Consider the following 26,273-nt stretch of genomic DNA (forward strand, 5'->3'; position numbering starts at 1 on the left):
ACAGTAGACACTGAGCTTCCATTCCCGTAAGGAGAGACATCTGTCTCACATGCAATTCTGGTGAGATACATAGGTAGAGCCTTATAAAGGTCTGTTTTAAAACTTTAGTATTTTATCACTGTCAGCATGTGTTGAAAAGACGGTTATGATTATTGCCATACAGACTTTAAATTTTTAGACTTCTGGTTCTGGAATAATATTTAGAAAGGCTTTCAGCTGCTCTTGTTACTAACACAGCATTTATGAATGCTATTTAAGAAGCAGTGTATGTAAGAGTTGGTATGCTCCTTAATAAGCAAATAGAAGTACAAACATTTAATTATGTGTAAAGATTCAGGACTGAAAGGCCTATACCTACACCTAGTAAAAAGCTGAGACCCACACTCCCTTTTCTTTCCAATGTATTATATGAACAACGATGTAAAAAACCCTCACCAAACCTACCAGGTCCTATTACTAGGATTCCACAATCTCAGGATATTTTCTGGGTATGAATTTAAGGATGTGTAGTAGTTCCCGTTCCATTCAAAGATAATCTGCTACATAAATAACTTAATATAACATGGGTCACCTCTTTTAATTATTATTAGGTCTTTTGTTCCCTCAATTTTGTATCATGGCAATTCCTAAATCTTACTATAACAAATACCTCTTGTAACTTTGGAGAATCCCAGGATACTATGCTTTGAATAGTTCATAAGAGTTAATTTTTGAAATAGCGACTTTTTAAAACCACTCCATATTTTTAATAACTCCAAAAATGTCATTAAAAAGCATTATAAAATCCACTATTTGTGTAAGAGTGGCATACTGACATACAGACTTGGAAAATATCTTGCACTTGGAATGTAAGAAATCCACTTTTTCAGATTTGTTGAACATATTAAATCATTCTTACTGTAGAAGGGAAAATAATCCTTGAATTTGGTCTTACTATAACTGGAGTATTAATGCATTGATTATTTGAAATCAGGGAGAGATACACACTTGACAGAATATTCTTTGTATTTCCTTCACTTTTATTTTCTCTGTTTCAAAGTCATGTTTTCCTTTCTTCTCTGCAACTTGATAAGGAGTAGGGAGTCAGGAATACAGTGGGGATTTTAATACAGACTACAGTCTGGAACACATACAAGTAGAGGTGGGTTTTTTTTAACAATATTGTCTTTTTCATTCCATGAATGAAACAAAGAAAGAATTAATACTATTTCTGGAGAATGTAAGGGGGAAAAGATTAATTTCTTCCAATGACTAGGAGCATTGATAGACCTTGCTTTCTACCAACAGATAACTATAGTCTTTAGTGCCTGTTAAAAATTTGTCCATTCTGAAACTACAAAGAAAGTAACTTTTAATTCAACACATAGATTTGAAAATTAAATGTCCTCATTTTGATAGGTTTTCCACCTGCTGCAGTACTAGAAAACCATGCAGCAAGTTTTATAATGTGAACATTAAATATTCAATCCAAATACTAATATTTAGTGCTAATTTACTTCCAATTTTAATGCAGCTGGATGCTGACAATGAAGTCCAAGCTAAGCTCTAGTGTTACTGGTGTAACAAAAATGATAATTTTCTTTGCAGCAACAGTTAATGGTAGATAGAAAGTTATTTTCAGAAATAAAAATTTTGAGCCAATTTGGCTTAGGTACATTTGTTCCAATTTATTGATTACAGAGTTTACAAGCCTGCAAATGGAGGAGCAGAGTTTCCACAAAATTCACATTTTCTTTTGAAAGAAAATTACATTTCATCGCATAAATGTTCTGAACTGATAGAGCAGGTGATCTTCTCCTTGAGATAAACAGCCATGGCCACTCAGTGACAACCAAAGAAGGAGAAAGCAGTATTGGAAGCATATTACAGAAAGATACTTGATGATAATATATTTTTGTGGCACAAAGCAAGTCTTTAACAGTAGATAGTTCTGACTGGGAACAGGTAGATACAGCTTCAATTCTAGCTATGCTATACTCCTGGCTGCAGTAGAAACCTGTTGTAAGATACAGTTTGATGACTTATTTTTTGGATTAGTTATATATTCCTAGTCTTAATTTATTTTCTTAAAATATGGGGTAGTGATGACAATAAAAAGAAATGGATTCACAGACAGCTATAAGAATGTGAATGATTTTCAAAACAGTAGACAGAGAAGGAGGGGGATTCTAGGAATAAAGATAATGTGATTTGGAATGTATTCCCTATACATCAAAAAAAATTATCTATGGGCAAAAGAGTAAGAAGTTGCAACTGAATCTCAAACATATTCAGAGTCACAAAGGTGTATATGCAAAAGTTCAGTAAAGTTTTCCATGGATTTGTACATCTTCATTTTCTTCTCATAATGTTGATTCCTCCCCAAGTTTCAATTTTCCCGAAGAAAAACAAAAATTCCAGGCCCATCATAGAGAATGTAGAAGGAAAATTGACAAAGCCTGTATTGTAATTACCTTTTCCAGATTAATTTCATAGGCCTTGCAAAAAATGAGGAAGAGTTTTCAGCCAGATCAGAATGTTTACTCTGCCCAAACTCCATTCCTCTGAGCAGCTTTTGTTGCAGATTCTGGTATCACAGATTCCCTCTTTTACAGAGAATGAAACTGAAGGAAAATGGAAAGTTCATAGAGGTAGACCGATAAGGAAGATAGAAAAACGACCTAATCCTACAATATTAAATGTTTTTATTATTGTACTCTTTGCTACAGTTTTGACATATAGAAACTGCATTTTAAAGAAGAGAGAATTTCATTCTCCAGAACAGAGCTATATATTGCAAAACATCATATATTTGCATCACATAAGGGATTGATCTGGTGAAGTAAACGTTTAGACTGAAAGTCATCTAACTGCTTATTCTTTTCCATTGCTCCCTACTGTTTCTTACTGTATGTTCATGTTCAATATTTGTGTTCAATATTTGTGTTTTAATAAAGTGCTTTTTTCACAAACCAGAATTTCTAGTGCTATGTCCCTGTTTCTGTTAGCACCTAAATTTATGTTCCGAATTTCATCTATTATTCTGTACTGCAGATATGAACTACACTCACAACAGGCCACCTTCGTTATAGCAGCCCTGGGTTGCATAACATTTTAAATAAAATTACTCTTATTTTCAATAAAGAAATAATCACATATTCAAGTAAATACCATGTAAAGACAGCTGCTTGCTCATTGAATAGTCTCCAGCAGCAACGTAGGCACTAAAAGGGCTGGATTGGTTTTGGATGGATCTCAGTAGCAGCTGTGGGGTGAAAAAGAATGACCCATAGGTAATGCAGCTGTCTGTGAAGAACTGAAGGAGCACAGAAAATGCTCTCCATGCTCCATTCTTCTCTGTCTTCAAGTGCATGGTGCAGATTCTCTAACAAATGGGCATATGTAAAAAGCATTGTCGAGGGACTTTGTTACAAGGGCAGCAGTCTGCTTCCTGCTTGCAGGAAGGAAATCCTGTGTGATGCGCACCTTGCTGCACATAAATTAGCATAACACTCCCAGAATCTTTGTGCTGAGTGACCATGAAGATGAACAACAGGATGAAAAATGTGCTCTAGTCAATGCAAATCTGAAGAAGTTCAGTATATATCAAAGGAACAATTTCATTTATTTCAGTTTCATTAAAATATTGGCAGCACTACAACCTCGTCTTCTGAAATAAGGCTTTGTAAATTAGTATGCTTATAAATAAAAATGGAACATATGACTCTGTCATCAACAGCATAGAATGATGTAGAATGATGGTTTTTATATTAGACACCTATTGTTATTGGTTTCTCTGGGTGGCTAATTATCATATCCAGATGTACAGAGTAAAGATCCTCCCAAATCAGGTGTAAGTACAGATGCTAAATCTTAATTTTGCATCAGAAGGGTAATCTGAAGATGACATTTTTGCAAAATGTTGGTTATCTCCAAAACCATAGCAATGCATAGTTCTTCGCTACATTTTAAAACAAATATGTTAAAAGCAATCATGGCCAGTCTAAGCACTTACTCTGTAAAGCCACGCATCAGGACTTACAAAAGGGCATGTTTAACCCATGTGACAATGTAATTGTCACCAGCAATGGTGAGCAAATGCAAAATCTTATGCTTACATTAAAAACATTTAATATTTATAAGAATAATTTTTAAGTGTTCACATAAATATTTTAGAAAGTTTAGTGTTTATTTTACTGCTTGAAATTAAACTTTGCTTCTAATGAAACTCTAATTAAAAAGTACGCTTACAGAAAACAGCAAGTGTGGTAGGCATTTCATTTATTGTAATAAACATGTTAGCAAAGTATCACTGTTATAGTCTTAAAGTAAAACAAAATCACATACATTCTGTTGGCATTTGTAATAAACACTGGGAGAAGGGAAGTAGCATTGCTTTATTCTCAGTGTTGCAACACCCAGCATACATCCCTGGTCAGTCTTGAAATATCTTCTGCACCAGCTATAAGAAATTTATTCCTCCTGTGTACTGATCTTCCCTTGCTTATGTGACTCTGCTAGGGATGTCTCTTGTGCATACAGAGAGGTATGCATGAGCAAAGTCTGAAGTCTGAATTTCCTGGGTTTCAGTGTCAATTAAAAAATCTAGAAATAATGACTCAATAGCTTTGCCAACCTACCTTACTGATTTCCTTATAACCAATGTTACATACAGTATGAAGTTACATAAGTAAACATAATATTGGGTAAAATTATAAAGGAAAGTAAGAGATTGCTTGCTGGGTCACCTGTAGCACTGTACTGCCTTTGACAATGACCATTACCAGTACTTCTAGAAGCAGTTGTAAAGTACATGAACAAAATAAAAAAACACAGCAAATTATTTTCAGTCACTACAGACCTGAATTATTTTCAAAGTGGTTATTGACTGATGACGGTTTCTGCACTCTCCTGGGTAATCCAGAAATAAATCAATGGAACACAACACCTCTGTTTTGTCTTTCTTGTCCTTTTTTAAATTTTATTTCATTTAGGTCACCATATTAGGTAGTGTGTTTCATTAAGCATGGAGGCACTTCTGTATCAGAGACATTGGTCTTCAGATGCTGAACTTTCAATAGTTTATTCCAGTTCATGAAAGTGCGAGTAACAGGGAGTTTCCTCCGCAGATTTTTTCCCCATATATCCTCTGACAAAGCCTGAGCGTTTTCCAGAATGGCAATATGAAACCTGGTGTCCTCAACTTTCACAAATTTCACAAAATCTGTGGCAAACTGACTTTGGTCTATCACATTTAGAGTCTCAGTCACAGACTTGCTGACAGTTACATGGAGGTTGGCATCTTTGAAGTAGTGTAGCTGGAGGAGAAAGAGCCCTGTAACTTGAGTGGTAAATGGAGTCAGGGCAAAGGTCCAGTCTGACTTCCAAAGGCCGTTCCAGTGATTTGAAGGCTGGTACTGATGAGCCTCAATGCAAGCCACAAACATGTGCCTCTTCCCCAGGCTTTTCTTGAAGACACAGCAGTTACCATCAGGAAAGTGGGAGCTCACGTAGGCCTTCAAGCCCTTGTGGAGGGCCTCTCGCCACAGCTCGGCCTCATCCAGCATCACACCGTGCAGCTGGGGTTTGCTGGTTACCCCACACAGGTGGTCAAACTCAAAAGATAATTTGTCCTGAGGGTCAAAAAAGCGGTTTCCCCCTAAGTCGTTGTAGTGGGTCAGTAGCACAGTGTGCCTATTTATTTCAATGGGGGGTGAAGTTGTTCTTGTTGTGACAGGCTCCCACGCGGGCAGCCTCCTGCCTCACCAGCTTGTCATCTTGGACCAGAGCGGAGAGGTCTTGGACGACCTGGCCGAACTCCCCGGGAGGGGACTGGCACAGTAGGCGGCAAATGAGAGACGCCTTCTCCGGCTCGCACAGCTCCTGCCCCATGTGCATGCTGGGGGCAAGGGCTATCCAAAGAGTGGGAGGCTGCAGGCGAGGGGAGGATGTGTGGGCCACTTCGTGCTGGAGGGAGAAGGCACAAGATGGTGGCGGGGGTTGGGGGGAGCTGTGGCAGGAAGGGGGCTTCCCTGGGGACCCACAGTTTGTGACTTCACAGTGGCTGCCTGGGCAGCGCTGGTGGGGGGCCGTGCCGCGAGGGTGCTGGGTGTCCCGGCAGGGGCACAGGGGTGCACGGGTAGGGAACTGGAGCAAGCTGAGGTGATGTCCTGCCAAACGCTGCCAATACCACCACAGTGAAGAGGCCAGAGCAGGCGATGCAGAGCGGCCATGGAGGAGAACAGATATCCTCCTCCTGCTCTACCTCCTCCTCTCCTCTCCCCGCCCTGCAACAGCTGCCATTGTATGACCTCCTGCCACGTACCCCTTTCCCCCCAGGTCCAGGACCAACCTGTGCCTGCATGGGACCCCCTCCGGGGGTCCCAAGTTGGTCCTGGGGCAGCCAGCCCAGTCGGGCCTGGCTGGTCCAGCTGGGGCTGGCTGAGGCTGGCCGTGTGGGAGCAGTGCTGGACGCCCTCACCTTGTTGCTGCTTGTTGTTGGCACTCCTCTTCCTGCCATTCCCCTTAGCTGCTGAATCCCCTCAGCTTCCCCACATTTCCCTCCTCTCACTGCACCCTTTTCTTCACCCTGACCACCCCTTGTTTTCCTTCACACTCTCCCCTTCTCTTTCTGTGGCCCTTTTTGTCATTTTTGCCCTCAGAGTCTCTGGGCGCAGAGCAAAAATGTGCATGCCTCAGAGCCTGCTGCATTATTGCAAATCAGAAGACAATGATGTTCTATAGTATGAGAAAAGCAAGGGGCAAGCTTTTTAGGTGTAAAAAAATTAAAATTCTTCCCCTCCTCCCCCTTTCAAAAGGCAATGACATGGGCCAGAATTTTCCTTAACCTGATCTCTCATACGTGGTTTTTGTCCATCATTCAGAATGAGTTCAGGACTGGGAAGATTAATTTAGACAGCACAATGAAGCTGCTTGAAAAACTGCAAATACCTTTTGATTTTGCACATGTAAAACATGTTTTCAAGGTGAGAAATATGTAGATTAAGCAATTAAATATGTTTAGAAGTCCAGTTACATAAGTGTCATATATTTGCTGACTTTTTAAAATTAATGTTTTTAGAAGTGAATTTCATTCTACTAGGGTGTGCTAAATCAGCAAATAATTTGCCTTGTTCAGGACTTTTGTTTCTGTGTAAAATAGATAAATGAGTGCTTGCATTACCATCATCTCTTCACCACACCAAAATAGTGTAGAGTGGTGGAAAACAGGTAGGTCTTGATTCCCAGCTTTTTTCTAATAAAGCCTAACTGGAGAAAATTAAAAATATTCTGGTTTCATCCCATTCAGTTGCTTCTGTGATCAAGCTAACGAGAGCAGACATGCCTGTCTGGTGCTGGGCATAGCCATTAGAGTGTCTTCCTAAAAATCCTTTTGCCAGAAGGACAATATGGAGTTGCCTGATCTTCTCAGGATTCAGGTCAACACAGATCCTGCACACTTGTTCATTCAGTTTTCCACTATACCTCTTCTTTGGAGTATTTAGAAGATGTGCCAGAATGGATAGGAATTGCAGTCTAACACCTGGGGAAGGATGTGGCTTTGAGATATGGCAACATTTAAGAGGTTTCTATGAAGGTTACATGATATAGCTAAGAATTCAACTTACTAATAAATTAATGTAATGTAGGTAAGCAAATTACCATCAAGGGGATGCAGTCCCAGTGAGCAAATACTGCAAAACTGAGTGCCTTTGGACATATTGGGATTTCATGTTCTTCAGGTTCCCTGTAGTAATTACTCAAAAGATGTATGATTTTTCCTTTTAGCTCATTTTTTTTTACCAAATATAGCTGTTTGGTAGTGCTGTTTTCTTAAGGGAATGAAGCCAAGTAGATATCTCTCTCTCTCTCTTTCTCTCTCTCTCTCTCTCTGATTTCTTTGTGAATTTTGTCACCAGCTGGCTGATTCTGTCTAGATTTGACAGAGGAGAATTAACTATGGCAAGTCAGAAACTTTTAGGTGATGCCATGCTGACAGGCAGGCAGGCAGAGGGATGGCGTTAGGATTTCCTCACTCTGTCTTGATCTTCTCTCATTGTTCTCTGCCTTTTTGAGCCAAGGTAAAACTGGCAGCATGAACTCAACCCTTGCTAAAGAGGCTGCCTGTGGTTTTTTAACTTGCACTTCATTGAGACAATTGCCAACCTTGAGAATCTCATGAGAACTTGAAAATATTTCTCACAGTTTCCTGTATTTTCCACTGAATTTTCTTTCTGACAGAAATTCGAGAGAGATGATCAACAGTGGGTAGAGAAGAGATCAATTATTTGAGGAAGTGACCTGCAGAGAACAAGTCTGATGGAGTTATATTTAACAATATAATATACTCAACAGTCTCATCTGGTTATCTGTAGCAGGACTGTAGGTAGTCTTTTCTATTTGAGAGAGATTTGAGTCTTTTCAGTAGTTTGGGGGCTTAAATTGTTCATCAGTATAACAGTACATAAAAATGTAAAGCAGTCTGGGAGGAAATCTCACTGGCATCAGTCAGTAAGTATACATCAACAGTTAATCGAATGGGTATACATGACAGAATCAATTTTATAGAAAGCATAGTTTTTAAAGAATAATCTGCTTTTCTCTTGTCTATTCTCTTTGAATTTATTTTACTGTAATGCTCCTTTGAGCAATATCAGAATTATGAACATTAAGACTTTTTAAGAAATAAACCATTTTCATATAATTCCTCTCAAGACTGTCTTTGTCAAGATACTTCTTTTTCTGAATAACAAAAATTTGATTTGCATTAATAGAAATAAGAATAATAAAAAACTACCAACAAAAATTTTATAACAATCTCTTTTTTATAGCAACATGATTTCCATAACTTTAATTTGAAAAGCTCTCCTGTGTAATATTATTGCCTGTATTTCATCAAGAGGGAACTGAGATAGAAAATTTAATATTTTTGCCCAGCTTCAGTTTGTGCCAATACCAATGTGAACATCTCCCGAGTCCTAATAGATTGCTTAATTCCAAAATAAGTTGGTATTTTAATTTTCTATTTAACAGTTATGAGTAAATTTGCAGTTTTCTTAAAGATATTAAAAATTAGATTGAGGATATCAACCTTAGATGTAGGATTTCTCAAGCAGTAAACAAATGCATATTATTTGCATTTTTAACGAATTTTCTTGCTAGTGATTTTTGTTAAAAATGATCATTACAATTCTCTTTCACAAACTCAAAGCAAATACTTAAGTACTATCTGTTATCTAATATATTTTTACTTTTATTGTTGTACTTATTCAGACATCTCTTAGTAGGAAATGTACTGCATAGGAAGAAGCTGGTAATGTATCATTTGGCTATTAGTTTTTATGGTGTCTCTTCAAAACTAATCTAGAAGCAATCACAAGTATTTATCAAAGAGCAGCCAAAGATCAAGTAAGCCATTTCATTCTTATGGACAGTTTTAGAGAAGCTTTAATAACTACATTAGGTGCCATGCTATTATATGCTTAAATTTAGCCTCTTTGGTAGTCTCGGTTTAAAGAGCCAACAATTAGGAAATTTGATCAGCTTACAGTGATAATCAATGAGGCAATGAATTGCCATTTATTTGTGATTTTTGTGAGTAATTTTGTCAGTATATTTCCAAAGTTTCTCTTAACTTTTAAGAATAATACAAGCTCAACTGCTAGAAACACCTGTATTTCATACGCACGGTTATATATTTGATGCAGAAACTTTTAAAGGATAAATAAGATCGTTAAGCCTGAGAAAAATGTAAATGGCAGATATGGTAAAAAAGTATTTTTCTACTAAAATTCTTTTGCCCTTTTGATTTTTCTAGTGGCTTTTACACTGAAGCTCTGAAATTAATTAATGTGCTAACATTTTGTAAGCTCTATGAAAACAAGCTTACAGTTTAAGAGTTCTGAAATTGTGAATAATTAATCTGAGTTAAACATTCTGGCTTGTTAAGAATAGAACACAAAGTCATAGATTATTATAAAGTATCTTGTCTCCAAACTTTAATAGTGTTTCTTATTTGATGTGTTGAAAGTCTTGGATCTCATGATAATTTGGTCATCCTTATTTCCTTCTTTTATATTACTGTTTGCTGTATGTAGTATATAAATTTTACTGACAGTATTAACTACAAGGTTTAAATTGCCATTGGAGAGCTATTATATTAAATATATTTTCCACTCTATAATTTTTATGCTGCAGATTTATTTTACTACATATCGTTTTACAGGTTTTATATAATGTGCTTTAATATTGCATGAGTTATATAAAAATTTATTGTAATTACTTAGATGCTAATTATGTCCTATGGTACATTTTCATTTGTATAAAATATTTTCAACACATATAGTCAAATCTAAGAGTTCCATATAGAAATGGAAGGATATAATTTGATAATACATTGCAGTCACTGTTGCCTGAGGTTTTCTCTGTTGTTTTTGCTCTTATGATCAGTTATAATAGTGTTTTGTGTGTATCTTTGTATCACTGCATATCTTTGTATTGACTGCTTTGATTTATTTTTCTTTTTCAGAAAACAGTGGACAAACGAAAAGAACATACAATTAACATAGAAGACTTCAGGGCAATTTATCGAACTATTGTACACAGACCTGAATTTAGTGAACTTTTCTGTGCTTACTCTCCAAACTGCAAAATTTTAGCTGACACTGAGCTCATTGAATTTCTGAGAAAAGAGCAATATGAAACTGAAGCTTGTGGAACGACTGCGTTAGAAATTATTTTGAAGTATGAACCCATCGAAGAAGGTATGCATAGTTTAATATTTGATTTCTAGCTCTTACTTATTGTGCTTCTGTCACTGACTGTGCTTATATTTTTACATACTTATCTAACTATGCAAATCGAACATTTTAAAGAAAACTAATGTAAGCTATAATATTATGTATGTTGTATAATATCTTTTGTAAGCTCTTGTACAAGATGTTGATTTTTTTGCAATTCAGATCTTTAAACATTGTGAATGTAATAATACAGGAAAGTGTTAATAAAGCACAATAAATTTATACAGCATATTGCTCAGTGATCACATATTATATTACTTACCATATTAATCATTCTTACTCCTTGTTGCAACAGACTGGTCCAAAACCTACATGTGGATTGTTTAAAAAAAAATACTATTTTCATACAGTAGATAAGCTAACATAAACTGCACTAAATCTTTTTAATGTCCACTGAACATATGAATGACCATTATTAGGATACTGAATCTTTTTTTTTAGCTAAGTGTTCAAAAATTATTTTGCTTAATTAATTAGAGGAATATAAATAGTGGATTACAAAGATAAAAGAATAGAAATCGTGTTATGTTAGCAACTGGTCTGTTCGGCCCAGGATATTTCTCTTAGAGGAATTCAACAATAATTAAATCATTAATAATAAATTAAGTTTAAAAAATTTAGTATTAAAATCTGAAGAGTGAGGACAGCATTTTTGAAGACATAAAAATGTCAGAATTTAATGTTATGTAATTTAGTTTGGTTTATCTACTCAGTACTGTGATCCACAAACACAATAAAGAGAAAAGTAGTTAAACCAATGCATTTCAAAGCGTACTTTACAACCAAGATTGTTCTAATCCTACTTGGGGGTCACGTTACTTGTTACAGCATTGTTGATATAATAGAGCTTTTTGCTTAAAGTTTATCTTAAAAATGGAAAGAATACATGCTACTGGTCCCTTCCAACCTGTGATTCTGTGATTCTGTGATCTAGTACTTCCATTTTGAACTATTTAAACCTACAATTTGTATGAACCATACTTTTTGCACTTGGTTTGTTTATATTTGAGTGTCATATTGCAGAAAGATTAAATGTAGAAGTAATCTAATAACAAAGCTTTCACAGAGGAAAACAGCTTCTAGGGATGTATCTACTGAGAAGGTTAGATTTCTTTTTCTTTACTGAGAAAGGCCGAAAAGCGACAGTTACAGTCTGGTTTGCCCTCAGTTGGATGTGTTTGGTAATGATACAAGGGATTAATTGAAACAGCCTTGCAAATGTGGTGGATCCTCAGCCTCTTCAGCAGGCATGGAGTCTGGTTGTTAATCTTTCCCATCATGTGTCTACTGATGTCATTATCCATGTTACTGGGGTTAAAGCTATAATTATTTATGCTCTCCTACTCTAAACTGCCATTTTCATTTTGTTCTCTGATCAACTTCTAAGAACAGGTCTCTAAAAACAGACTTCTACTATCACAGAATCATGGAACTGTTCAGATAGAAAGGGATCTCAGGAGGGCAGCTGCTCCAGCCTTCTGCTCAAAGAAATTCCTGAATAGGTTTCTCAGGGCTTGTTTTCAGTCAAAACATGAAAACCCTTAAGGACAGAAATCCACAGCCTCCTTTATGTGCCCATAAATGACTTCCAAGTGCTCTTGCACCATGATTTTCCCAGGGATGAAAGAGGCTGGTCAACCTGTAGTTCCCTGAATTGAATCATAGAATCATAGAACAATTTGGGTTGCAGGGGCCCTTTAAAGGGCACCTACTCCAAACCCCTGCAATGAGCAGGGACATCTTCAACTAGATCAGTTTGCTCAGAGCCCCATCCATCCTGACCTTGAATGTTTCCAGGGATGGGACATCTACCACCTCTCTGGACCAGTGCCAGTGTTTCACCACCCTCGTTGTAAAAAATTTCTTCCTTATGTTCAATCTAAATCTACCCCCTTTTAGTTTAAAACCATTATCCCTTGTCCTATTGCAATAGGCCCTGCTAAAAATGTTGTTCCCATCTTTCTTATAAGCCACCTTTACCACAATAAGGTCTCCCCACAGCCTTCTCTTCTCTAGGCTTTATAACCCCTCTCTCAGCCTTTCCTCATGGGAGAGGTGTTCCATCCCTCTGATAATTTTTGTGGCCCTCCTCTAGACCCACTCCAACAGGTCCATGTCTTTCCTGTGATGAGGACTCCAGCATTGGATGCAGCACTCCAGGTGGGGTGTCACCAGAGCAGAGTAGAGGGGCAGAATCACCTCTCTCAACCTGCTGGCCATGCTTCTTTTGATGCAGCTCAGGATATAGTTGGCTTTCTGGCCTGTGAGTGCAGAAAGTCCTTGCTCTTTTTGAAAATGAGTGCAACATCTGTTCTCCAGTCATGGGGACCTCCCCTGATTGCTACGGCCTTTCAAAGATGATAGAGAATGGCTTTGCAGTGATATCAGCCAACAGTCTTAACAGTCTCAAATACACCTCCTTTGATCCCATGGATTTTTTTGTGCCGAGTTCTCTCCAGTAATCTCTATTAACTTAATCTCTGTCTGCTCATAGTTTCTCTTCTCCTTGAACCCTGTCTGTAGGCACAAAGCCTACACCTGGTCGATGAAGACTGAGAAAAAGACAGCACTGAATACTTTAGCATTGTCTGTTTTTGCTGTCACTAAACCACCTGCCCTATTCAACAGCATACCCTCTTACTCCTTAGAAACAGCCAATAAAAGCAGTAAAAGTGTTCTTTCTTGCCACTGATGTCCCTTGCCAGTTTCAATTCTGGTTGAGCTTTGGCTTTCTGAACACCATTTCATCATGCTGAGCATTGTTTCTATATTCCTCCCTTGCAGCCTGCTCACACTTTGACTAGCAGTTTTATCATTTCCTTTTTATGCTATTTCACTTTTAGTCTGCCTCAGTGAATCCATGACATTGTTCCTGTTGCAGTAGAATGAAGCTATCTGAGCAGCAGGCACTGGTAATTCAGCCTAGAATCTGGAGCTCAATCTGGGTTCTTCCAGATTTCAGTAATATTTTGCAGACAAAATATTTTTCTAACCAATGAGTTCTTCCTCCTGTTGAGTCAGGCATTCATGGAGAACCCATAATTTCTTATTTGTTTAGCTGCCATGGAAGGGTTTGTGTGTGGTTGCTATTGTTTTTTTAAGGAAAAGCTCCAGTTATATTTTGAAGAGTGTTTAAAGTCATCAAAATAATATTCTGAAACCATTATGGAAAAGCCTCATACATTTATTATTTTAAAAGCCTTGTCTTTTAATATTTTTTCTGTGTTTTAATTTCTTTATTTTCATGATGCTCTCCTTTATCTGCTCTCGTCTCTGTCATTTATTGTTTTCCTTGTCCTTCTATATATTCTGTTCTTCAACTTGCCCTTGGTCATTACAAACCATTTTTACCTTTATTTTTCTTAGGGTTCTTACCTGCCATTTTGCCTGTCTGCTCATTATACTGTCTTCTCTCACTTGAGTAATTTAGTGATAATGCAAGCACCCCCCACCCCCAAACCTGAAGACTTACATGACCCCTTGACTTGCAGAGGAAGCACTATGTAAGACCTTCACAGGTGCCTGATCACCATTTCTGAAGCATGAGAACTCTGAGACGAGTGGAGGTTTGTTAAATCTGTGTGTTCTTCAACTATTGAGGGCTGCTTCAAGTTGTGGTGTAACATTTCTGCTGAGTTTCACTGAACGTAACTTGAGGCAAAATTTGCAACTAAGCGAAGAAAGGGATATCAGAGCTAACTGCAATTTATAACAAGCTGTTATTTTGTTCAGTGGGAGATGACTCTCAGATGTTTAACTTTGTTAGTTTCCCTTGGTTCCCAGTCTTTGATAATGGATGGAATTGATAAGTGGTTAAGAAAAATAAACCCAAGAATGGAAAAATCTTCCTTTTCGAAAGTAACTCTGGAATATCTATGCTGATCATTCCCGTGGTGAGAAGAAGAAACTGGATCCCTCTTTCAATAAGAAACAGAAGACATTTTGTGTTTCATTAGGAATGACTCACTGTCAGTAGCTAAAACCCCTTTGATTCCTCATGCAATTACTTTCTGTGTGTGCTTTTTAAATTTGAACAGATTTTCTTGAATATATTCTATTCTTTCTGAGAACTAATGTGTTTACTAATTAATTATATAATAAGTTGCCAGTTTAAAAGGTTTCTTTTGTTTTGAGTAATCTATTTTGATGGGAAAATTAATAGCCATAAAGCAGTTAAACAATGAAGAATATTTAGTCAGCTAGAAAACACATTTGTAAATATCAAAATTTAATGTCTGGTTTAAATTTCAGATGCTGATCCAAATTCTTTTTGTATCTTCATCTGTGATAAAAATGTTTGTCTTGTAATTGGAAATAATCTTACTGAATGAAATGCATCAAGCACTGTACTGCTAGCTGGTTGAGGGAGGTGACTGTCCCTCTCTACTCTGTGCTGGTGCAGCCTCACCTCGAGTACTGTTTTGGGCACCACAGTATATTAAGGAAACAAAGCTACTAGAGAGTGTCCAGAGGAGGGCCATCTTCAATTTATTCCTAGGATATACATTCTTTTAGACTTGTTTTTTCTGTGTGCATGTGTGAGAGAGAGCAAGAGGGAAAGCATGCATTTGCAGGAGAGAACTTTTGATCCCATTGGCCAATGTAAACCAAGTTTAACAGAGTAGAGACCTCAGTCATATTCCTATAGATTTCATAAAGAATCATGTGAAATAAGAAAGATGACTTAAAACTCTCAACTAAGACAATGGCTGAAGCTGGATTTACGAGACACAAAAATTCAGATATGTGGAAGAACATGTAAATATACAGTTTTAGGAAAAGCTTTACCAGTGGAAGACAACTGATGATGAGACACAAGCCCTTAGAAAACTAAATTGCAGCTCAGACAGCTACTTTATTCCAGTATGCACCAGTATTAGTTACAAGTACAGGTCAGGTGGAAAATAGACTCCCCAGGATGTAAAATCAGAGTAGAAAAGGAAAAACTCTATTCTTACTTTAGCCAAGGAAATATTTCTGTCTTTACTGTTCACATAGAATATAAATGTTTTAGTTCTACATTACGTAGCCAAATTTTATGGTATGAAATCCCATCTGCCTTGAGGCTGTTATTATTTGATACTTTTAACAATTATTGAAAGCATCCTTCTTCCAATACAGCAGAGTAACACCATTGTCTCTGATTGTACTTATTTCTAATGAGTTCACCCCTAAAATTCCCAGCAGGCATATCTGTACCCACTTCAATATCTCTGTTGGCCAGTTAACATAAACATTTAATTACTAATTTGTCTATTAGGAAACAAAAAACACAGGCATTTAAACACAGGGAAAACACCTTTCTTCTAATTTCCCAGGCTCAAATTCAGTTCAGGCTCCTCTCCTCCCCTCTTCCTAGTCTCCACTTCAGTCTAGGCACCTTTCGTCCCACCTTGTCATTGCTAAAAAAAAATTAAATAAATAAAATAAATAATTATGAAAAGCCTTCTCTTCAAAAGAATTAAGTCTACAATTCATGTAATTCATTATAGATAAAGCATAAAGGATGAATGTATTCTGTTTTGAGCATCATGTAAAAAAACTCAAAACATTTTTTAAAGACCCAGAAAGTAGAAACTTAACCATATTGTTACCAGTATAAAACAATATACCCTGTGCAGAGAGATAAATAAAAATGTCAAGATACTAAATAAGATAAAACTGTCAAAAGTCATCAGGGTAGCAATAAGTCATTCTGCAAATCTGTTAGTTAAAAGGAAGACCAAGGAAATTCTTGATCCTAAGCACAACCAGGAGGCTAATATTACTAATGAGACCAGAGTAAGCTTGCAGTCAAAAATATGGAAAAAACAGGCTAAGACACGCATAAATGACTTAAACAGATCAGTGAAGATGGGTTGAGAAATCCATAAGGTCTTAGAAAATTGACTGCAATGAGCTTGGCTAATACAGGGTACCTTTGAAAACACGGGGAGAGCAGATGATGAATTGAAAGACTGGGAAAGATCAAATGCAATATCTATTTTAGAAAGGGAACATCCAAGGAACTAGACACCAGTCAGTTACCAGAAAAAACTGGAACAAATAATGAATATGTAATCACCTCTAAGATGGTAAGGACAAGAAAGAGGTTGCCAGGACATTCCATGACAAAATAGAATCCAGTTTTCTTCTGTGAGAGACTAACAGCACTGGTGGATAGAAGAAAAATCATACGTTTTAAGACTGTCTTGCATTCTAAAAAACAAGTTGAGGAAGCAGGAATAATAACTAAATAATACACAAACAACTAATTAGAAAATTACTCTGAGAAGTTAGTTATCAATGACTTAGAGTCAGAATGAAAGGCTACACCAATCTACATTTTCACTGAGCATTGTGTTGGGATCCAGATTTCAATTATGCCATTGATAAGCTGGATGATGGAATAGAATTTTATTAAATTTAGATTTAACACCAGAACTTCAAGCATAATAGCGAACAAGATTAGAAGTCAAAGTGATCTTGGCAAATTGATGATATAGAAAAGAAGGGTGGAGTTCAATAAGGCGAAGTACTACGTTCCATTTAGGGATCAAACATCAAGAAGGAAGTTAGCCAGGTAGAAAATTTTGCAGAAAGAAAATGAAAATTATTAGAAGTCTAAGGAAACCTAACCTAAACAGAAAGATGCAATGAATTTAACTCCTTTCTTCTGGAAAGCAGTGGAATGAGAAGTGTGATAGCAGTCATCATATGTGTATAAGACTGAAAAAAAAAAGGAGAGAAATAGTACAAAATAAATTTTTAGACAGCAAGGAAGTTTCAGGGTAAACATTATGGAAAACTTTCTAACAATAAGGTTACTTAGTGCTGAAATAGGAGTACTAGGATATCCATGGATTCTTCATCAATGGAAGTCTAAGAATTGCTTTGACAGATGTCTGGTAGGAATAACATTTGTATGGTTAAGGACAACAGTGTATGTATGTATGATCTCTGGAAGGCCTTCATCCACGTTTTCTATTTCTGTTTAGCATTTTAAAACATTGCAAAGTTTTCTTGTTCAAAAAATTGTATAATTTAGAAGTTATTCTTTTCTTCATGTTACCATCATCAGAATGATTTTAATAAATCCTCATTTAGATATACAAATTGCAGTCTGTACACATACTGAAGATTGATGGTTGCAGTTCTAACCCGTAAATCATGCTCCTTATAGCTGCATTGAGAATTAACAGGCCAGATAAATGTTTTGGCTTTTAGTTTTCAGGATTTTGTTTGTCAAAAGTTTATATACATTGACTTCTTTAGGCTCTCCTTAACAGAAATTAATATTGGATTACTTACTGCTTAATTATCACTAGTCTACTATAATGACAAAAATAAGGTTATTTTGCAGACAGAACTGGGCAAAATCCCTGTCTAATTCAAACTAGGTTATGTTTTGAAGCAAAAGCTTACTTTTGAGATTATATAATTTGCAAAATTATTGCATTTGAAGCATGACATTGGAGCAGCAGTTGGCACTATAATGGATCTGTTTGTCATTAAATCAGTTAAAAACAAAACAAATAGGATGAATATCACTGGCATGGAGGCAATTAGCACATTTTGTTACAGATGAAGTAATATAATAAGCTTGATTTGCAATTCATCTTTGTGGGCAGTCATTTATTTTATTAAGATGCTATTTTTATTTCAAATACTTCTAGTTTAAACATTATTTCATCACTATTTGTTTGGAATTTTCCACCGCTGAGGAAGATATTTGGTGCTAGGAATCAGTTTCTGCAAGATTATTTTGACAGTCTCTGATTGACATTTTTGAGAACAAGTCCTGTTCTTTCCACAGAGAAAATAAGAATCTCTTTGTGCATTGACTGGCATATTACTTTCCAAAACTAAACAACAACAACAACAACAATTTTCCTTTGTATTTAATTATGACTAGTGCAAACTCGTCTTATTGGAGCCCATAGAAGAATAAAAATGTCTCATGATTTCAGCAATTCATGTCCATAATTGCACACAACTGATGCTTGTGTGTACATTGTTAAGGAATTTTAAAACTGCAGGAAAGTGTTATGCTGTATAACCTTTAGCAATGTTCAGAACTGGCTATTAAAAATTATGGAAATATACAAATATAACCATCAATTTAGCTTCACACCATATATTTTTTTCCTTTTTTTTTTTGTTCAGTGAGGAAAAGAAGGCAGATGTCATTTGAAGGATTTATAAGGTTCATGAGCTCAGAAGACTGTTCGGTATTTAAAAATGATCACAGGACCATCTACCAAGATATGAACCACCCATTATGTGACTATTTTATTTCATCTTCTCACAACACCTACTTGATATCTGACCAACTAATAGGGCCCAGTCACTTATGGGGATATACCAGGTATTTAGACACTGTTTTTAAAGTTTTTAAACATTCTTTGGCTTTTTTTTTTAAATGAATACTAAGTCATATAGAAACCTGCTTGGCAATAAGGAACAAAACGATCACAGATAGAAGCAGAAAATGTGAGGTGGTATTTTATTTTGTGTGTACACTTTTCAATATATTTGCCAAACCATCTGTTCGTAGTCTGGAAACAATCTATTTTTTCACTTACATCTCAAAAAATCTACCTCGCAGCAAATGACATCTATAGTATGCAGGACAGTATATGATTAAATCAGTTTTTAATCTCAACATACCATGCAAAAATAAATGACTCCCTGAAATAAATGTAAAATTCCTGGGCAAACTCTAATCTGATCAATATACAGGATGTAAGGGCACAATACAGTGGAGTATGTCAAGGGTATTTGTGATCAGTGTATGTTGCAGTGCAGTCAATTTAGAAGCAACAACAACAACGTTGAAAGTGGGCATTATAGTAGCAAGGAGGGAGAAGAGCCTTTGCCTTTGAATATGCAGCATATGACTCCAAGAGGAGAAGGAAACCAAGATGCCTTATTGCCAAGATCCATTTAGGAGAAATCATCAGGGAGGGAGAAAATGGGTTATGTAATAAAGGCAATACAGAGGGGGACAGAAAGTATGAAGATGAAGTGTCCAGCATTGCTATGACGTTGTACTACTTTAGTGAAGTGAAAGCAGTTGAAACCATCATCTATCTGAACTTTTTTCTTTTGGTTGTTCTCTGGATATTCTGTAATGGCTTGCAATCATCATAAACATTAGTGAACTTATTTCTAATGGTATTTAAAATGATATGACATTAATACTGTGTTGCTTAAAGTAATTGCAAAGAGACTATGGATCCACTCCCTTCTTTATGTACTATTTATGTAAGGAAAGTGTAAAATGCTAAAATAAGCTAGAAGCATCTTTGAGATATTGTTAGCCTGTAAAGGGCAGCATGTAAAAGACAGATTTGTAAATAGGTTAAATAGTCTACAATGAGTGTTTAAATTAGTAACAAGCCAAATATTAGACACCTAAGACTTTTAAGGGCTGCCATTAAATTTAGGGCATCTGAAAAACTTTAGCCCTCTCTCTTAGAAATAAGGTGGGGGAGAACAACTGAACTATGTAAAGACCAAGAAAAACCTGATCCTGCAAGTGTGATGCTGTTATTTTTAAGTATAATGATTCACACACTTGCAGACAAATCCTGGAACAGTAATAAAAAAGCCCTTTCAAACATTTATTCTTCTATTTTAAGCAACAATTTGCCATCATTCTAAAATTCTTTTATTTAAATCTTTGACCCTTATTTTCAGTCTCTTAATGAAGGTTATTCAAATAATCCATGTTACTCCTTAATGCTCTAGTAAAGTTTATTACCTAACATGTCAAGATAAATAACAGAAAATATAGCTCTGTCTCATATCTGTATAATTCAGTAGGATTTCTTTTCTTTTGTGATTAAAAAGTAGGGTTTGGGTTTTTTTTGTAATTATTCAGTGTGCTTGTAATCAGAAATACAGCGACTTGTATAAGAAAGTGTGGTATCTTTCTTTTGACTGTAAAATTGTTTCTTTTGTTCTTTTAAAGTGCTCTCTTAAAAGGATGTCGTTGCCTGGAAATTGACTGCTGGGATGGCTCAAACAATGAACCTGTTGTGTATCATGGTCACACTTTAACGAGCAAAATTCCATTTCATTCTGTAATTCAAGTGATAGACAAGTATGCATTTGTGGTATGTATCTATATATATGTTGGTTAAAATGTTACTGTGGCTTCGACAAAGCCCATGGAGATGGTTGTTGTTAGTGATTCTCCAGGGTAAAAAAATATAAAACAGAGACAGTGCTTGTGGTAGTGGGCATTATTGAAATAAATTATGGGAAATTTGTTCTATCTATTCTTAATACCTTTTTTTTATTTTATTTAAGGAACAGTAAACATATTTTGCTGATAACGTTGATAAACTAAACCTGGTGCAAGGAATTCAGATCTTACCCAGTTTGTTAGGTGAATTCTCACCTGAGGTCATTTAAGCAAGGACTTAGATGTAAAGTAAAAACTACTTCAGAATCAATCTGATGTTTTACTCCTCTATATTTTTCATCATTTTACTTTACTTGTTCTTCTGTTGCTATGAGTCTGTCTTATATCCTATATTTAAATTTACAAAACAGAGAAAAATGTTAGATCATAGCTAAGCTTGAGTCTTTGTTTTCCATTTCCTCTCTTTTTATTTTGAATTAAAGGCCTGATAAATGTTACCATCTACTGCTGTCTTTTTGTCAGATGACTCTGACAGCGAAGGGCATTGTCCCTTCTGCCTGTCTCTGGCAAAGCAGAGAAAGCTGGAGAGTTTTTGGCACTGTCTCAGTCTTTTGTATAGGTTTCTGGCAAAACTCCTGCTCAAATGAAGTCCTGAACAACTATTAAGATAACCCTTGTATTCAGGCCAGTATTATGTGAATATATACACCTATGATTATCCATGTATATGGATTCTTATGCATATATATTTATAGCCTTCTCAGAGTTAAGAAAGCTATATTTTTTTCTGTTCTGACTTCTATATAACATGTAATTAGTTTCTGATTTTAAAAGACAGTGAAAACAAAAATACGGTTTTATTTCACTTTACTTCACAACTCGTTAGATATAACTGACCTGTTTTTGCTAATACACAGCACAGTGTACATGACTATAATACAAACTTCATTTAACAGGCACAAGTTACAGTAAGATGACATAATCACAACAACAGGTAGTGGTTTGTACCAGCTGTCTATCTAAGGTGTGCTTCTATTAGTAGTTAATAGCAAATGCTCAGGTGAAATGTGTAAAAACAGGGTAAACATAAAATGGTACTTCCCTTAGAAATCGACAGTTTAGGTTCTGCCCAAGCAAAGGTTTTATTCAAGGTATTTGTTTTTAGTAGCCACCAGTATTACTGGCAACTTATGAGATTTACTTATACTATCTAAATGGACATGTCTTATTTGAACTATTTTCTGATTTTTTCTCAATTTTCCATGTTTCACCTGTCTAGCTTCAGGACTGTGATAAGTAATGTACAAAGAGCCCCACGAAAAGTTTGTGATATTACAAAAAAATATGCATAGCTTGTTCATGTGAAGACAACGATTTCTGAGCAAATTTTAAGGATACTGTCAACTTGAAATGTAGTCAGTTAAAATCTGTCATAAATTAAAGTGAAAGACATATAATCCTAGTTTACTTTGTCAATTGCAATTTTAGAATCTGGTTTTACCTTTGAAAAACAAACCAAATCAATTCTCTCTTTTCCTAACAAGAATGTGTAAACAATAGAGAAAATGCTGTACAGAAAACAAAAACCCTCCCCCACAAAACAGAGAAAGATTTTAAATCTGTGTCACTTACAGTAAATAAGTGGCTACAATTAATATTTAGCTGAAAGCCAGTTTTGCCTTGTTTATCCCTGTTTCAGACACAAAACAGCCAACGCATCATCCTTTAGAAGCTCTGTGTATCAGCTGAGCCATTAACTCTGTGGAAATTCTGCCTTTTGCTTCCAGGTTGTACTCTGCCCTGTGCAACTGAATCAGTCTGATTTTGGCTGATTTAACACTTATTTTCTCTCTACTTTCTTTACATCCAACTTTAATCAGTTTGTTAAATGCTTCTGATAAATTATTTTCTATGGATTATTGGACAAATACAACTCAATATGTGCAGATTTTACCTGGTTTCTCTAATGAAGTATTGAGTCCTTCTTAACTGATCTTAATTTTATTTCCCCAGTTAGTTTTTTCATCTCTTTATATGTCTAGCCCTGGTTTAACCCCCCCTTAACATCCTGAGGGTGCATTTTTATCTTTTTCAACTGTGCTTCCTTTTTTCCATAAAAATTGTGAGCTTTTTTAATTGTGTTACTAACCCGAAACAACTAACCTATATTCTGAAAGTTTTGAAAATAAAGAAAAATATAGATTACCAAGGGGACTTTTGTAAGATATTTTGGGAAATCAAGTAGTCCTCTTTTTATTTATTAATAATAAAAACCTTTGAATTCTATTTCCAGGCATCTGACTATCCAGTTGTACTGTCTTTGGAGAACCACTGCAGCCCTAAGCAACAGGAAGTAATGGCAGACTATTTAGAAAGTATTCTAGGTGACAAACTTCTTACTTCAACAGTTGGTGGTTCAGTGGTTACTCAACTGCCTTCTCCTGAGGTAATCACGTTGCATTTTTCTCTGTGAATGATAGGAAAAAAAAGTTCGTTTTGTTTTTTTTTAATCTTCTGAAACTGAATTTATGAAATTACTCATCTGGTTTCTGAAATAGACTTCAAGTGGTAACAAAAAATATTAAACAACACAAAAAGTCACATGAAAAGATAAAGAAAACAGAAGAAGCAAAAATTAATCATGTGGGTTAATATGGAAGTTTTTGTTTAAAGAGAAAGAGTTTTCAATACAATGCTGAAACATGTATTTGATAAAAGCTAACATACTAACATTTTTGCAAAGCCTTACATCTTGTAGTTCACATCTTTCCAACTTGTGGTGCTTTAGATGCATTACAAGTTTTATTTTATTTTATATAAAGAAACAGTTAAGTAAAGTTTGTGGCTTGCATTTTATTTTATATGGAAACCTGCATTTTATATGGCACCTGTAGTAATGTATATTGTTATTTTGAACCATACTTAGTACCACTGAATAAACCTGCATATCAAAAACTGAGTAGGAACACTGAAATTACTCAGATCTTTTAAAAAGTAAACTATTACTTAATATGAATTAAGTTATCATAGTGTGGTTCATCTACAGTAGTCCTATGTTGGAGATGTGGTAGTCTAAACACAGAAAACATCATCTGCCTTTAAAGAGGGCAGATTTATACACAGGGAATAACTTGCCAAAGATTGTAGAAGTAAGCACGACTGATTCTGAACTCCGAACCTGACAGCTATGCAAACACCTGATTAATTTATTTTTGGAAATTTCAAGTTACTGAAATGTTGTGTTATAGCGAACAGCTTCAAAGTTTCTGTTGACCTGTAAAGTCAACATTTTGAGGTTAAACTGATCAGTCCTCTACTCTCTTCCTTTTCTTTGAAATGAGGTTTCCAGTGTTTTAGTTTTAAAAGAGGAAACAAAGTATAAATTTTTAAACAACATTATGCTTTGAAACAAAATTTAAAAGTCTTCACTTTATACATGGTAGTATATCTGTTTTCTGCTAATTTAATTTGTGTTCCTTAGATTGAAAGAATTTCCTGAAATTTAAACATGTTATTGAAATGGAAAACTGAATCTACATTTTTTTGTCAATAATAATGCTGATGGAACTATTTCATCGAGTTCTGTTACTGCAAAAACATTCTTTCTCAGTGTGTTTCTCCCTAAGGCAGTGTTTCTCAGCTGGTGGCTTGAGACCCCTGGGATATGAAGTCAGAAAAGGCAATTAGATGGGTGTTGAAAATTTTATTGCAAACTAAAACAAATAAGTTCCCATTGTTCCAGTCTTTGCACATAATTTTCTTTCAAGGACAAAAGTTTTTTCTTAATCTCTTGTAACATGAAGACATACATACATACAAAATTGTTATTTAGGCTCGTCACTGTTATCAGTGGTAGATATATTTTATACCTTTTTTTACAGTAACTGGAATAGGAACAATGCAAATGAAAATGTGGGGAGGAAAAACACAGTCATAAGGAAAGACAACACACACAGAGATGTATTTTTGTAAAGGATTTGCCATGGAAAAAATATTTTTGAAGTGTTGTGTCCAAAAGTCTTGCTAAAGTATTACAAACTTTTATATATTTGTAGCAATGCTGTCATAAATATATTTAATACACCTTAATACATTTTTCAGTAAGCCAACATATTTTTTTTAGATTGTAGCATTATCTTGTTATATCACACTGTCCAGTATCACTCTGCAACCTTGAAAACTGTTGTGTAAATTAGACAAAAATATAAGCTGTATTAGACATAAGGGTTTGTTTTAAAGCTTCTCAAAGCTTAGCTGGATTCAGTCTAATAAATGTCCAAGGATCATGTGCCCTCTGTAGCAAACATAAGCGGTGTACTGCATCTGAATCGTGGAGTCACTGAATCACATATTTAAAAATACTACTTTCTTTGAGATATGTCCCTTACCATATGTTCACTGTGATATAGGGAAATCATACTTTATATTTCTATAGCTTAGAGTTTTCACAAGTCAGCTCTGTAGAATTTTTGCCTGAAAATGCATTGCTGGGTTCCATACTGATTGCTCACTTAAATGTATGCTGTTCAGGTAAAATTCATTCTATTGAACTTCTAATCTTTTAAAGTTCTGTGAGATGTATTCCACATCTATGTAAGACATAAGAGTTACCTAAATAATACCACTGTCCTCAGCTGACTTACAAAAGTCTGAATTTAGTAAATCACTATGTTGAGAGTGAACAAGGATTAGGATCATCTACATTTCTGTTAGCTGCTCTGATCAAGCATGTAAAAAAAATCATTAGGATTTTATTTTGCAGTGGAATTATGTACTTATGATTGAATTTGCAAATAGAGAAGTAAGCTTGACTTTTGGCTAGCATCTATTTGAAGATTCATTTTTGGTCCATGTTCAAAAGGAGTTTAGTGGCATCACATCCTTAAAGCTTGGGACCTTATACATATTCAAGAACTGGGTAAATTCATTATCATTTGAGCTATCCAGATGCTGAACTTAGTTGTAAGCCTGCTTGACACCAGGTATCCACCAAAGCCAGTCTATCATTCACCTTCCTCAGCTGGACAGGGGACAGAAAATATAATGAAAGGCATGTGGGTCGAGATAAGGACAGGGAGAGAGCACTCATCAATTTTCATCACGGGCAAAACAAACTTGACTTGGGGAAATTAGCTTAATTTATTAGCAATCAAATCAGAGTAGGGTAATGAGAAATAAAACTGAGTCTTAAAACACCTTCCTCCCACCCATCCCTTCTTCCTAGGCTTAACTTCACTCCTGATTTTCTCTACCTCCTCCCCTCCAGCAGCGCAGGGAGACAAGGCATGGGGGCTGTGGCCAATTCATCACATGTTGTCTCTGCTGCGTCTTCCTTCTCAGGGGCAGGACTCCCCACACTCTTC

At 35.8% G+C, this 26,273-nt stretch overlaps 2 protein-coding genes across 2 annotated transcripts in view; one reads left to right on the forward strand and one right to left on the reverse strand.

Moving 5' to 3' along the window:
• Positions 1–4,982: 4,982 nt before the first annotated feature.
• Positions 4,983–5,877, reverse strand: CAPZA3 (capping actin protein of muscle Z-line subunit alpha 3). Its single transcript, XM_075088749.1, is given in 2 exon segments — positions 4,983–5,690; positions 5,692–5,877. Coding segments are annotated over 2 exon segments (894 nt in total).
• A 333-nt stretch (positions 5,878–6,210) lies between these two features.
• Positions 6,211–26,273, forward strand: part of PLCZ1 (phospholipase C zeta 1) — a 53,502-nt gene continuing 33,439 nt past the window's right edge. The window contains exons 1-6 of the mRNA XM_075114788.1: positions 6,211–6,224; positions 6,842–6,965; positions 10,508–10,742; positions 18,924–19,125; positions 20,734–20,878; positions 23,204–23,356. Coding sequence (XP_074970889.1) covers positions 6,211–6,224; positions 6,842–6,965; positions 10,508–10,742; positions 18,924–19,125; positions 20,734–20,878; positions 23,204–23,356 — 873 coding nt within the window. The remainder of the gene's footprint in view (positions 6,225–6,841; positions 6,966–10,507; positions 10,743–18,923; positions 19,126–20,733; positions 20,879–23,203; positions 23,357–26,273) is intronic.

This window comes from Phalacrocorax aristotelis, chromosome 1 (assembly GCF_949628215.1).
Source record: "Phalacrocorax aristotelis chromosome 1, bGulAri2.1, whole genome shotgun sequence".
Lineage (NCBI taxonomy): Eukaryota > Metazoa > Chordata > Aves > Suliformes > Phalacrocoracidae > Phalacrocorax > Phalacrocorax aristotelis.